Source organism: Vidua chalybeata, chromosome 2 (assembly GCF_026979565.1).
Source record: "Vidua chalybeata isolate OUT-0048 chromosome 2, bVidCha1 merged haplotype, whole genome shotgun sequence".
NCBI classification, from domain to species: Eukaryota; Metazoa; Chordata; class Aves; order Passeriformes; family Viduidae; genus Vidua; species Vidua chalybeata.
Window position 1 is genome coordinate 15312901 of NC_071531.1, and position 14641 is coordinate 15327541.

Consider the following 14641-nt stretch of genomic DNA (forward strand, 5'->3'; position numbering starts at 1 on the left):
TTTTTATGAATTCTTTAATGTCTGATGTATTCCTTAAGAATATCTTCATAGAGTTATATTCCAAGTAGCAGTTTCCAAAACATTTTATCTATGATACAGACTTCAATACACTTTCCAAAATAAATAATGATGCTGAGGAAATCCTTTTTTTCTTTATTCCTGAGTACATATGCTATTGCTTCAAGAAGCCTGTATTGTTAAAGGAACCTCAAAGGATAAGTATGTTACTTTGGTGCAAAGTATAACAGAACCTTCTGCATGGACCTATCTGTGCACATATGATAATTCAATTTGAATTTCAGATGAAATGTCCTAGACACACTAGACCTGAATAATGAAAGTAAATATACAAGTCAGTTTTCAGCCAAAACAGAAAATCCTGAAGAATAATGCTAAAATATCCTGAAGGAAGAAACTTGGTCACAGGTTTACTTTTCTCCCTCTGGTCAGAGTTCAGTAGTTGTAGGGAACAACCACCATACCGTTAGGTGAGAAAAAAAATCACTTGTATACTGTCCATTTCATGTTCTGTTTCTCTTGTGTTGTTCTCTGCTGTTACAGGTATTGCAGTTGAGACAAAATATATAAATGAAAGAAAATGAGACTGTTCAGATTGTACCATTTACCTGACTTTGTGTGCCACCTCAACCATTTTTGCAATCACTGTTAATTCAGTATCAGAGGAAACTGGTCTGCAGTGAGAGAGATTTGCAGTGTACCAAAATGCCATCAAGGCCCAGAGAACTGGTTATTTAGTGCTGGACTGTCTTTCCATTGGCGTCACTGATCCAAGCATTAACACTGCCAGGTTGCTGCTAAATCTGTCTCGTCCTTCTGAATATCTGAATGCCAAATCATGGTGATTTTTTATGTTTTTATCAGCTGTTTCTGCAGCAAGAGGGCACTTCATCTCTTTTCATCTTTAGGATTCACTTGCCAGGAGATTAGCGAAATTTGTGTCCGGCAGCTAAATAATCTAATGATGCGTGCTTTGCAGAAATAGTGGGATTAAGATTCTGACTGTTTTGTTGATAATATTCTGTTGTGTTGGAAGTCAACCTAGGCTTGGAGTCAGAAAACACAAACTGTTTCCACCATGTTTTTCTTGTGTGACAGGACTGAGCAAGTCAGAGTGATATTTACAGAGAAATGTAACTGGAATAAGGCTCACTGCCACCACCTAGAAAAGGGATTTATGATAATCAGCATGCTGGAGGAGGACAGATGGAAACTGATACAGTAGTCTTTAGGAGTGTCTCTGTACCACTGGGCTAGAAATACGAGGGCACAGATTGATATGCTGCCCTTCTTGCTGGTGATGAAACCATTCTGCAGCCAAGAATCCAAGATAGATTTAGAGAGAATGCAGAACTTCACTTGTCTTTGCAGCCTGGTATTTAGGCCACTGCTGGGAGGTGCCATTATGGGCATTCTTGTTCATGCTTCATTTGACTTTTAATTGCAAACATTGTTGAAAGCATGATAGATTTAGGTAAATGAAGTGGCACGGTTTATGCTGCCAGATGTCAGGGATTGCTGACAGGGTTGAGGATCCTGTTCTTGGACTTGGAATGTCTAAAGTCCCAGAAAGTCCTTCAAGTTCTAAGTCTTGTTTTGTACCAGTGTCCCAAAGGGGTAAGATCTGCTTGCTTCCTGAGCCTGATAGGTAAGAATTAATCAGGTAAAAGACTAACAGCAAAGCTGGAGTTGGATAACAGTACTTTGTAGCATAGATCAATGTGTCTAGAAGGGCTTGGACCATCTTCTTATGTAAAGGAAGAACAAAGGAGGAGAAAGAATTATGCTGAAATCTCTAGTTCAACATATTGGGTGTTCTTTGCTCCCATGTTTCCTTTTTTAGAAGTGAAGGTTTTGATAAATTGCACTGGGCCTTTAACTGAAGACAACAAAATATCCTGGAGTAACTGTTTTTGAAAAGTCTGTGTCATGCAGATGTGCATTGGATCAGCAAGAATTCAAGTTGGGCTTCCTTTGTTCTCCTCACCACTAAAAAATGTGGTAGATATTTGACCTGTATGGGAGTATGTGTGACATAGAACAACTGGAGAGAGAGCAGGAAAGTTTGTGGCTTATATGGGAGATGCCACCATCTCCCATTTTTGTTTTCTTGTCAGAAAAGTTGGTGGCTCTGATAATAATGCTTGCCCTGGGTCTCCAAATCTTAGCTATACTTGAGTTTTTAGTCTGTTATAGCAGAACCATCAGATTTACCAGATCACAGAGGATTCAGTATCTCTTACAGTGAGGAAAGTTTATCTTGGGTATTTCCTAGTGAACGAAAAGTACTCTATTAAGTTTCATGTAGGTGTTTTCAGAAAGTGGTGACACATTTTCCATGCAAATGTAGGCCAATTGGAAATATAAATAAATAATAATTTTTAAACCCCACCTCCTTTAGGACCACTTAACAGGACAATTAAAACACCTTGGCAATTCAGGTCCACCTGAAACCAGATTTACATGAATTAGCAATTTTTGTTCCTTTTTCCTGTCAGTGATGCTTGTTTCGTCCCTAGAAATCCCAGACTGTAGTCCCCTCACAATTAAAGAATAGCAGTTCCACTTGTCCTCTCCTTTCCCTGTCCCACAACAAATTCAGGTATCCCTTCTCACTAGAATGGGTCCTATGCAACCCTCATAAAAATTATTTGAATTCTTCCTCCTAGTTCCTAATAAAAGAGCAGCCTTGTTTGGATAGTATTCCCTTTTCTGTTCACAAGTTGGTTCCCAATACTGATTTATCACCTGCACAGGTATTTGTTCTGAATGAACAGATGAAATAATGATTTCAAGCACTGCTCTTGCATCTGCTTCTACATATTAGGAAATTACTTTGCATAATGGATTTTTCACTAGGATACACAAATATCTTCCTTTTTGCCCATGATTCTTTTGTTGTGATCTGTAGCTTGTTAAATTTTAGCCTGTTGTGGGTTTATATGGTGTTTGGTTTCGTGGCATAAAATCAATGATTCATGTATGGTAAAGCAATTACTAAAATATTTCCTTTAATTAATTGGTCTTGCATAATAATTTAATCTAAAATAACAAAACTTCCCTTAATTTAAAGGGTTTTCATATTCCTTTAGTGAGCATGTCTTTATTGCAGTGCAGTGTAGAGTATCTGCTTTTGTCACATTCCTAAACAATTTCATGAAGTGGAAAGGTTTGATCATGACTGAGCATGTACTGTGACATGCAGCTATCTTGAACTGCCCTGTTTGCTTCTGAACCAGAAGCTGCCTTCCCAGTCTGGCTTTCATCTTGAAGGCATTCTGTACTTTTATCTACGTAAATGCAAATGCCCAATAGCTTCAAATTCTTCATTATATCTCTTCTAGTACAATTTTCACTGCTTTGCAGGGAGATCTCAGATTTATCATCTTCTTGACTTTAAACTTCTCCAGCATAAGCAGGTCATGAACTTTTCTTAGTTTTGCCTTCTCTCTATTTGCAGATATCTGTCATCTCCTGTTTTTCTGTTACCTCCCTAATCACTGGTTCAGCTAAAGCTTCTTATCTTTCATTCCCACCTCAGAAAAGAATATGGGAGGTTCTCTAGAGTTTTGTTGTTTATTTCCCTTCCTTAGCAGTTCACAAACTCTGGATTCTGAGTAGAGTTACAAGCTCATCAGAAGGTCAGATGTTTCTTCTTCCACCTGCAAATTAAGTTGCAACGGGATGCTTTTGGGTATTGCCATTTGTAGTCTGCATTGCTGCCAACATGGATTTGATGTCTGTCTTGTGCACAGCTCTCAGAACTGTCTTTCCTCCCATGTGCTCTTTTTACCAACCTGAAATCCCTGTATGCATTTGAGTCCTTTCCATAGATACATTTTGACACATTATTACATGTTACTAACATGGAGCTCTCAGTATTCTTTATACACCTTGGAATTTTTCAGCTATTCAAAGAGCTCTACTCCTATTGCTTCTTATATTGACCAATGTTTTCTTATGGTTTCAGCTTACCTGTCTGAGGCATGTTATTGCTTATTATAGTAGCTCACTGTAAATTAGTTACTTTTGCTAAAAATATCTAAAAATAATAAAATAAGAAAGAGATGTTGTTGATATAAAGATCACACTCAGTCTAGAATGACTGAAATGAATACTTCTATGAACAGAAGTCAAGTGGGTTCCTCTCTCAAAGCTGCTTCTTTCAGCTTTGCCTTTGGTGTTGAATAACACCTTTTCCTAAGTCAGTTCATAGATTGCTTAATATTCAATCTGCCAGTGAAACTTCTGTGAGTCTTCCCTGAAGCTCAGGGCAGTGTTAAGGGGTTATCATTTAAATGTTCGCAATACTAGTAAAGGGAAATTAAAGGATCACATTTTTATTAATTCTTTATAATTTTAAAAAAGTTAATCCCCAATAACAAATATAAGTATAGTTTATAATTTGCCTCTTTTTCTTTAGTGTCCCTTTTCTACTCCTATATTTTGTATTTCCATTACTGTTTTTTATGTTGTCCAACTTTTAACTGAACCTGCAAATTTTAAAGAAGAATAATTATTTTTTTCAGAGTGTTGGGAAGAAATTACCTCCAGCCACAGCAAGTCAGGAGCCAACAAAAATAGAAGTGGACAGCAGAACAAAAAGTAGGTTTCATAGGTTTTTCTTTTTTGCACTTTGTGCTATTAAAAGCAAACTGAATGCTTTTCTTTGGTTTTGGTTAAAAGAGTGTCCTGTATGTAAAAAAAAACAGAATGCAGATAGATATATTTAGGATAAACTTTGAGTAGGTGGTACCTAGACAAAATGCTTTGTTTCACAGAATCCTCTGTATTGTTTTTGCTCTTGTGACTCTACCTCAAGTTTTCTGCCACCAAAAATCAAGTTAAATTATGTGATCAACTTTCAGCCTTGAGGATACTTTGGAATTAATCAGAGTTGAATAAGATCCAAATTCAGGTTGTAATTTGTAGGTAGGTCATAGAAAAAATTCTCTCATTGTGAATGTCCTCGCCTTTTTCCTCTTTTTTTAAAAAAATAATTTAATTATTTTATTTTTATTTCTTTATGTAGCAGAAATAAAACTGTATGCATGGTATAGTTTGTACAGGAAATCAAAGAGAAGGCTCCAGGGAGACCTTCCAGCAGCCTTCCTCAAGGAGACTTACAAGAGAGCTGGAGAGTGAATTTTTACAAGGGAATGTAGTGACAGGACAAGGAGAAGTGGCTTTGAACTGAGAGGGCAGGTTTAGATCAGATGTTAGAAATTTCTTACTGTGAGCATAGTGAGGCACTGGCACAGGTTCCCAGAGAAGCTGTGGTTGTCCCATCCCTGGCAGTGCTCAGGGCCAGGCTGGATGGGGCTCTGAGTCACCTGGTATAGTGAAAGGTGTCCCTGCCCATGGCAGGTGGCATTGGGACTAGGTGATCCTAAAGTTTCTTTCCAATCCAAACTATTCTCTGATTCTCTGACCTTCAGTTCTTTTTTGCATCATTTCAGTGCTTAGCAATGATGAAGTAATGATTAAATCTTTCAGGTATGTCTCTATGCTTGTCTAGGGAGGCATATGTAACTAGCTTACCAAATAACATAAATATATATTCCCCATATTTTGATTTTATTTATGTAGAGTTACAAATAAATGTTACAGATTCTGGTGGAAAAGAGTAAGAGGGAAGAGAACATAGCCATACCTTAGAAAAGAAGCTGAATATAACAGAGTTGATTTTCTTTAAATATTGCACAGTCCTTCTTCCCTGATGTGTTTATCCTTTTAGATAGCAGGTAATATTTTGTCTCAGAAACACATACAGACATATGTAGGAAAGCATCTGGATCAGCAGAGCAGGGTCTGTCTGAGGAAAGTGTGTGGCTACAAACTGGTTTGTACAGGTTTTCAGCTCAGAGTTGTAAAAGCAGCTTAAAAGAGCTTTTAGTGAGTTATTGTCCATTAGCCCCACCACAATGATTGACTTGCTACATCCTCTTATCTTGTGCCCCATGCCAGCAGGCTCTAATGGGAAATACTGCAAGAATTCAATTGTCCTGAGGAAGTAAAAACTTGAAATACTGAGAAATGTGTGAACTGTTAATGCAGAAGAGGGCTCCTGAACTTGTTTTGGAATTACCTTTGCCAAACTTCAGGCTGAGCAGTTCAAGCTGACCTGAGTGCAGGTGCCATCAGAAGGGGTGCTCCAGGGGCTTTCCCACCTGCAGCATTAACCCTTGTGTGGGAAGCCAGGCTGCTCCTTTCCACGTCAGCTCATACTTCTGACAGCTGAAGCTGCTCACTAAATCCCATCCCAGGGTATGGGAGGTTCAAACTTTCACATTTATAAACTGAGTATGGAAACCTTCTGACCAATGGTTAGAAAACTGTATCTTCTACTGTGATGCATTGAGCTCTGGCTGACAGAGACACTTTTCCATCAACACTTTTGGGCTCTGGATAGTCCTTCTTTCACCTCTTTGTTATTTCCCATGGACACATCTTTTTGGCCAGAAAAATCTTTCTTCTGTTGCTGTCTTCATGCAACATCTATTTTGTCAGAGTTAGTGAGAAGGGTGGGCTACTTATTTGCACAGTAACTTCTTGAATTTTAACTAAACTGCATTATTCATTATTTTATCTTTCCTGGAATCTCTGGGGCCTCAGTAGAATTCTTGGCATCTCTGTTCATGCTTGGGAAAGAGAAGCACATCTATAGGAAGGTCTGATGTAATATAATTATATATAATTTTCTTAGCCTCAAATGACATCACTGAAGACACATTTCATTCAGCTGAAGTTGTCCTTCACTTAAATTGAAAAACCTTTCAATGCAAATGAAACATGCTTCAGTCTGGTGTGGTGTTTAATATAGGCAGAGGAATAATTTCTTCATAATAAAGTTAATGCCTGATAGTCAGAAATGAGGAGTATAATTAGACTTTGGCATAGGACTATAATCTGTCTAGCATTTGTCATTTCTCAAAAATTCAATTTTTACTTCTTACCACAAACAAACTTGATAAAGCATTCAGTCCAAGTAAGTTAGCAGTCTCAGAAAAATGCTGAATGTTCCAATTACTGTGTTCAGCACAAAAGTATCATTCCAGCATAACAAAAGCATCCACAAGATCTGAGAGTTACAGTAGATTACTGAGACTGCACTAATGGAGTATAAATAAGCAGGCAACAAAATAGCAAAGGCAGTAAGTCACAGAGTGCCTTGACCACAACACTTAATTTGATTATTCCACTCACTATTTAAAATTTGTGTTAAGCATAGGAGTACCAAGATCATAGCAAACAACTAATCATTTTGCATGTTGAAAATGTATTAATAGGACCATAGTTACTTCTGTTTCAATTTTTTTTTAATAAGGTGATGTTTTGGCAGTTTACATCTTACTAAGTTATGTGAAAATATTTATTAGTGCAATCTATTTATGAGTCTTGAGTGTAGCAATTAATAGTAAAACCAAATTCTGCTGAGTATAGTGTTTGGATTTTTTTTTCATCTGGTTTGTGGTTTTGGTAATAATTATGTAATTTTTCTCTAGATGTTGTATGTTTTACTGCATTTCAGAAACATTTTATCAGTGATAGTCAAAGAGAGGAAATTTAAGCTCAAGAATACTACCTTAATGCTGCTTGTTTTCTTGCTTAGTATTACTATTTGTGTCCATATTGATTGCTGTATGATTTAGACTTCACTGATGGGGAAATGTTTAAGCTTCAAAAATTAATGATAGAAAGAAGCAACAATAGAAGTAAAAGGAAGAGATTGTGTCATCCTGCCCTAAGAGGAAAAGCAAATTCCAGAGTCACTGTCCCCTTTGAAATTTAAGCTTGAATGAATGTTTGTCTATGGACTGCCTTCTTGAAGGTCTCAGCTCATCCTAAGAGTGTGGCAGGAGAACAAACAGAAGAGTCACGCTTTTGAAGTGAAGCAGGGTTCACTGATACAGTAAATGGACTTTGCTCAGATCTGGTTGGAACAGTATAATGTTTAACCAGTCTCTCAGAATACAAACAAATTTACCTGCTATACTGCTGCAGGACCCTAAGTCACAGAGCAGGTCGGTAGCTTGACATCAGCTCTTTACCCTGCAAGTTGTAAGTACATATTGAGCCGCTGAATCCTGTCAGTGAAATCCTGTCCTTGCAGTGGCCTGGGAAATGAAGCAGCCGTGTTCCGTAGGAAGGCTGCTCCTTGCTATTGTTCTCCCTCTTGGGACAGTGATTGTTTGAGGGGTTGAGACTTTATCAAAAAGGCCACATTGCCAACTTGGGGACAAACAGTGTTGCACAAAGATACATTATAACAACCCCCATAAAATATCTCATTTTCTTTAGGTTTATCTATTCACTCAGTTTCTTGAGCAGTGCCCATTGCCCATGGTTGGGAGGAGCTGTGAGTTTGCAGTGAGAGACTGTGGTCTGACAGAGTAAAATACTGCTCAACTGATAAAACAGGACTGAAAAGCTCATGATATCATCTTTTCTCCTCCCTTAATGTTTCCAAGATATCTGCTGCTGGGGGTTTATTAACAGGTATATTTATACCAGGTCAGGAGGAGAAAAAGAGGCTTCTGGAAGAACTGTCTGTGATGTATAAATCCAGCTTTGGATGTCAAATGTAAATATGAAATTTATAATCTACAGCTGAGGGATACTGAGTATTGGTATCTTAGTTTGAAGTTTTAATTTGGCTTAAGTTTATTTGCCAGGCATATAATAATACATATTGTTTTGACTTTTAGTATTTTTCTGGGTTTTTTTTTTTCTCATTTGGAAAATCCCAAATTCAGCAAATTCCAGTGTGGTCTATACAATGCTGTGTCTGAAATTAGTTTTTTCTTTTCTTCCTTCCTATCTAAACATGACTGTTAACATTAAGTACTTCTACATTGTCCTGTGGTATTGTGCCCTACTGAGTAAGGACAATTTTAGTCCTGATGTGACATAGCCTATTAGATTTTTCTCTGCTTTTATTAATCTAATTTTAAAGGTTCATATAATAATATGAAATTCTGTTAGCTTTGTTTTGAGTTCTGTTTGCTTTATTTTTGCTTGCTTAAATCATGTTGGTCTCCCTTAGGAGAAGTTTGAAAGCTGACTTTGTCCAGTTGCTTACACTGTTCCCAACCCATCTGTGATGTTGAGACCTCTGTTGCATGATCCAGTGGGTTCAGTGATTTACTGTAGATCTGTCTGAACTGTACTCAAGAAGTCCAGACTTCCACTGTACATAAACTGTATTCTTTTTCTGTGGCTGTTCCTTCAATCTATGTTCCTGTGCCAGCATTCAGAGCACAGGATGCCCCCCAGCTCCCTCTTGTGCCTCTCAGAAGTTTGTCTCCTGGCTCTTTATGAACCATTGTTTGGTTGATTTTTTTTTATATTTTTCTATAGTTTAATTCATTGGTTTGCCGTTATTTGGATTTTTTTTTTTAAGAAAAGAGAAGGTTTAGAATTTGGTGGGGAGAATGGACAGGTCATGGGACAACAGAGTTCTTGACATCAAAACTAGAAGGACAAGATGTGTATCTATCTGCTAGAGAGAACTTACTTCCTGATCAACAACTAATATTTCAGATGCTGATACCACAGCACTCTCTCCACTCTTTGTCTATCAGGGTCTTCATCCTGAAAGACAATTCAAATACCCAGTCTTCAAATAGCAAGCCTGAGGGAGGCTTAGCTGTTACAGGACTCAGGATACCCAAGCCCTTTGCTATCCAAAGCATTTTTTAACCTGAAACATGTGGGATTCATCCATGCCTTGAGCAGAAGCTGCACTGCAGGCGTCCTGTCAGAGAGATGCTGTGGTGGCTGTTTGCAGTTTTTTAGCTGTACTTCGTGCTTGGCTTCCCACTTCAGCTGATGCTGTTATTGAATGGAGGATCAATGGATGTGTCTGAGAACGGATGTTCTGGAATCATCCTTCTTGGGCTCAGGTGTTGTTTACCTCTGAGAATCCAGGCAGTTCTGTATCCCAAAAAAGAAATGCTAAGCCTGTTCCCCGTAACTAGAGACTTGCCTGAGTGTGCAGCACTCAGCTTCTTTAGTGCAGTATTACATCTACATCAACTCTGGTCTAATTCATTGAATCTATTATTTATCACAGCTGCTTTTCAGAGTGTGGATATACTCAGAATAGGAAAAACCCCACGATGATAATTTAAGGTAGCATGCCACTGAAGTGTAAAATGTGTTGAATCTCATATTTATCTACATGCTGCTTTGCATCCACCTAAGTTAGTGTGTGTCAGCTTTCTACCAGCTTTTACATAAAATGTTGTTATACTGTCTCAAAGACAAGGCAGTGAGCAGGTGGAGCATCCTAGCCAAGTCCACAAGGAGACATCGCAACCCTTCCTCAGAATGCAATAAAGCAGCAGTCAGACACCCCATTTGTCCTCTAAATCTGAGCTGTGACCTGGTGGTTCTCACATGCCCAGTGGTTTGGAAAAGTCACCAAATGTTTATTTCATAGTGATCTCTGCTTTCAGAACAGGGAAAAGGATTTTTTTCCCGTGCTCATTTCTCTTCCTTGAAAACTTTTGTTCATTGTCTTCATCTGAATTTTGTTTCTTCAGAGGCTATGCTCCACCCAGCCACTTGCTCCCCATAAGGGAGAAAGCAGAGCAAGCAAAAGCAAAAAAATCAATTGATAAAGACAGTTTGATAAATAAGTGAAAGAGAAATTAAAAGAGGCAACACAAAGGCAGCCACCATTCAGTAGATCAATTCATTCACCACCTACAGTAGATCAATGTCCAGCCAGTCTCCAAGGAATGGAAACACCCCCAAAGTCCACCCATTTTTATTGCTGAGCAGGAGGCCATATGGCACAGAAAACCCCTTTACTCATCTTGGGTCAGCTGCTGTGTCCCCTCCAGCTTCTTGCTCACCCTGGCCTACGTGGGGGGTAGAAAAAGGGAAAAAAAGAAAGCTGTGTAGGTGTGCCAGGCAACAGCAAAACACCAGCATGTTACCAGTGCAATTTTAGTCGCAAATCAAAAATACAGCACCATGTGGGCTGCTGTGAAGAAAATTAACTCCATCTCAGCCAGACCTAATACAGGGCATGGCCAGAAAACCAACTGTAATGGTCATGGGTAAATTCAAATATTTGTGTTCAGAATAAGAAATCTGTGAAGCCTAAGAAGTTCTTGTTTGCTTGAACCAATGACACATACAATTCATGCTGTTTCTGAGTGACAGTGTGTGAACTGAAGAAGAGCTTTCCTGTTCCCTACTAGTACTATTTAATTTCTCAGGCTGATGGTGCTTACAGAGAGCAAATTTTCAGATGCACATTTCTGGGCTGCTTCTTTACAGCTGATGTTCCTCTCACTAAACTGTAGAAGTTTGGAGGGAGCTTATGTGTCAGAGCCCTAAGTTTGGGTTATAATCATGAGTTTGATATCTGGATTTTTCAAGGGGTGGTCCCACTAGACATCTGTCACTGCTGTCCAGGGAGTTCAAATCATGGTTCAGCTAATAAAATGTGGGTGTTTGGCCTGGAGTCAGGAGTGGCTCTCAAGGCTTCACTCATTTTAGTGACTTGATCTCCACTGACTTTAGTGCACTGACTAGGTTGCTTTCTAACATCAGATACTTGAATTTAAATTTAGACACAAGGCCAAAGCTTGGGGGCTGAAATCAGTAGCTTGTATCTGGAGCTGTTTGAGATACCCCCAGGGTATTTTGTTTTGAATTGCCTCCAGCTGTCAGGCCAGAGGGACCTGGAAATTCCATAGCTTCAGCCATACTATGCATGTGTCTTACATGCCCACAAGTGTCTGAAAAGGCACTTAGTGTCTGGGCAGCTGAAGCTGGAGGAGTCTCAGATACCCTCAAGTGTGATAATGCAGGTTCTCTTTATAGCAAGTATAAAAGAATAAATCCTGTTATTTCAAATTAATTTGTATTTCTCTGGCCTGACAGTACTTCTCTGCATTCAATATGGAAGTTGACTAGGCACAGAGGTCATCAAAACTGAGACATTTAGAGTGAGGTGAATATTTCTACAAAATCACATGCCCTTCTACAAACAGTAGAGTAGTTTACTTAGTCCTTTTAGACCTGCTGTCTTAGAGTATCACATATTTTTATGCATAGTTTAACAGCTGTAAAACATATTCCCTTTTTATTTGTAAGGCACATTGACATACTCATCTGTTGCACAGCAACATGTAACTGCTTTTCATGAGAACTGCTTTTTATGATTTCTGAGTAGGAGTGCTGGCTTCTGTATTTTCCAGATGAAAGTTGAGATGATGCCTATAGACAGTAAAGGAAAAAGGGTCAAGGAATCTTTAGAGTAATTCTCAAAACTCTTACACTGAGTGTACAGGTGGTTTAGTTATTAATGCATTAACGTTTATTAATGTATTATTTATTGTTGTACCATCTTTATAGATTCATATATATCTGCTTTCTTGCACACAAGGGGAGAGATAAGCTATGTTGACCTACTGAGTCCTTTTTGCTTCCAGTTTATGCAGTCTGGTGGGAGGCTATACCAGTGGAACTATGGAAAGAGGTGTCAGATGTAGGCTTACTCTAAGGGAAAGAGTTTGTGGCAAGTTGCTGTCTGGAGCAATTTCACTTTGAGATATTGGTTCTAGGGGCTACAGAGCTGACTCCCTGGATGACGTGTGTGGGAATGCTTATCAGTGTGCAGTTCTTTAAATATTTCATGTTGTTTATGAAAGTGTAAAATACAAAGAGAAAGATGGCAAGGAAATAAGGCAGCACAAAGAGATACTAATGGAATATTTTATGAAGATTATTCACCCTTGAATAAGCAGTTGTTATAAAGTGGTAATTTATCACAATGAATGTTCTTCCTTTCAGACAAGGAGTATTGCAAAGTGATATTTCCGTATGAAGCACAGAACGATGATGAACTCACAATCCGGGAAGGTGATGTTGTCACACTTATCAGTAAGGTAAAAGCAATATTATTCTCCTATAAGCAGTGATACAGTTTTTAAATTTGACATAATTTAATTGCCATAAAATTCGTATTTGTGCCTATAGTGTTGTTGCTAAACCAATGCTAGTTAGACAATGAAACATTCTGCAGACTTCAGAGCTCTATATCTCCCTTCCTCTTGTAGAGCCTTACCCTGATAATGAATGTTAAGCAAAGAACAGCCAATGTGTACTCAAATGTATACAATTAATTTTAATTTGAATGTGCTGGCAGATCAACATAAATTGTAAATTGATCCCTGTAACAAACATAACGGCTTGGAGAATAAACTGGAAGATTCAGGAAGCAACAGCTTTGAATATCTCCCTTTGGTGAATGAGTTATTTTTCTTGTAGGAATTGTGAATTAGATTTTTGTGTTAGATTGAGGTAATGTGCCTAAATTAACTTACTGAACTAAACATTTAAAATTTAGCCACTCTTAATATTCTGGTAAAGCAGAGAAAGATGACAGAACAAAAAAGAAATCGTTTTACATCTGTGTTTTTTTCTAAAATTATGTGAAATTATTCAAGATTAGAAATGAAAAAGTGCCAGGATTTATACTAAATCTTCAAAAGCCATAGAGTGAGATGGTGAGTAAACTGTTGGTTTTCGTTTAGAAGAGCTGTGCACCATGTTACAAAGAACAGATTATAGTTTAGGTGCACTTAATTTCCTGCTCCTTTTTAAAGACTTTCCAATTTGTTTAAAAGTTTTTGATTGCTGGACATAAATAATTGTGGGGGAATAAAATCTATAAACTAGAAAAAGCTGTGGATTTTCCATGAGGAAGATTAATCATAACAATGTACACAATACTGCTACTTTTGCTTGTGCTTATATGAAAGTAAAATAATTAATTCTCTAATTGATGTGTTATAAGAAATTGTTACTTGACTGAACAATTTGGCACTGGGTGAAAAAAAAAACCCAAATCTTGGGAAGTCCATCTGGGGCTGTTTGCCACATACGAAGCTATAGAGGACACCTTTGTCTTGAACAATATGCATGTACCCAAAGAAAAGTAATCACACATTTGGTAGGAAGAGAAACTGCAAATGTAAAAATAATTGTGTACATTAAATATCCTTTAATGACTTGCCCTCATTGAATTTTGTTTAGCTTGTTTGTAGAGCTGTGTAGCTTTACCTGATTTAGAATGTTCTCATGTGAGTATTTAACAGTGTTTCTGATCATGAAAATGGCTTTTAAGATGTTGCTCCTGTCCACTTTATGCCTTTTTGACCAGAATGATTTAATTCCCCAAGTTGGATGGTCTCTGGGTGGAGCTGTGTTCATCAGCAAGCATAGATAAAAAGACAATTACATTACTGAGGTTTCTGTGTGAGATTTCATTAGCTTGCTTTTCTTCATTTTCTTCTTCCCTCTGCCTCTGCCCTCACAGTGGAAGGGTATTTATCTTTTATAGTAACTAAGCTGATGATTTCACCACATTGATCAGTTTTCCAAACCACACAGAGAAAGGTTTGGAATAGTAAATACTCTATTCTCTAGCCCTGTCCTTCTACTCTCTAGTGATATCAAGCCATTGCAGACATTTTATTTAATTTTCTTCTTTTTTCTGTGTCATGTCACATCTATGAGCACTTACATAAACCCACATCTCTAGAGAGTGGGGGATCTCAATGCTCAAAATCCTGGAGTTTCTCTAGGGATGCCTTTTTAT

The 14641-nt window shown here is 38.0% G+C and overlaps 1 protein-coding gene across 4 annotated transcripts in view; it reads left to right on the forward strand.

The window, feature by feature from the left end:
- The window catches only part of SH3KBP1 (SH3 domain containing kinase binding protein 1), a 210228-nt gene that overhangs the window by 146054 nt on the left and 49533 nt on the right, over positions 1–14641 (forward strand). For all 4 annotated transcript variants that reach the window (XM_053935584.1, XM_053935585.1, XM_053935586.1 and 1 more), the window contains 2 exons: positions 4548–4623; positions 12832–12926. In XM_053935584.1, the coding sequence (XP_053791559.1) occupies positions 4548–4623; positions 12832–12926 (171 nt within the window). The remainder of the gene's footprint in view (positions 1–4547; positions 4624–12831; positions 12927–14641) is intronic.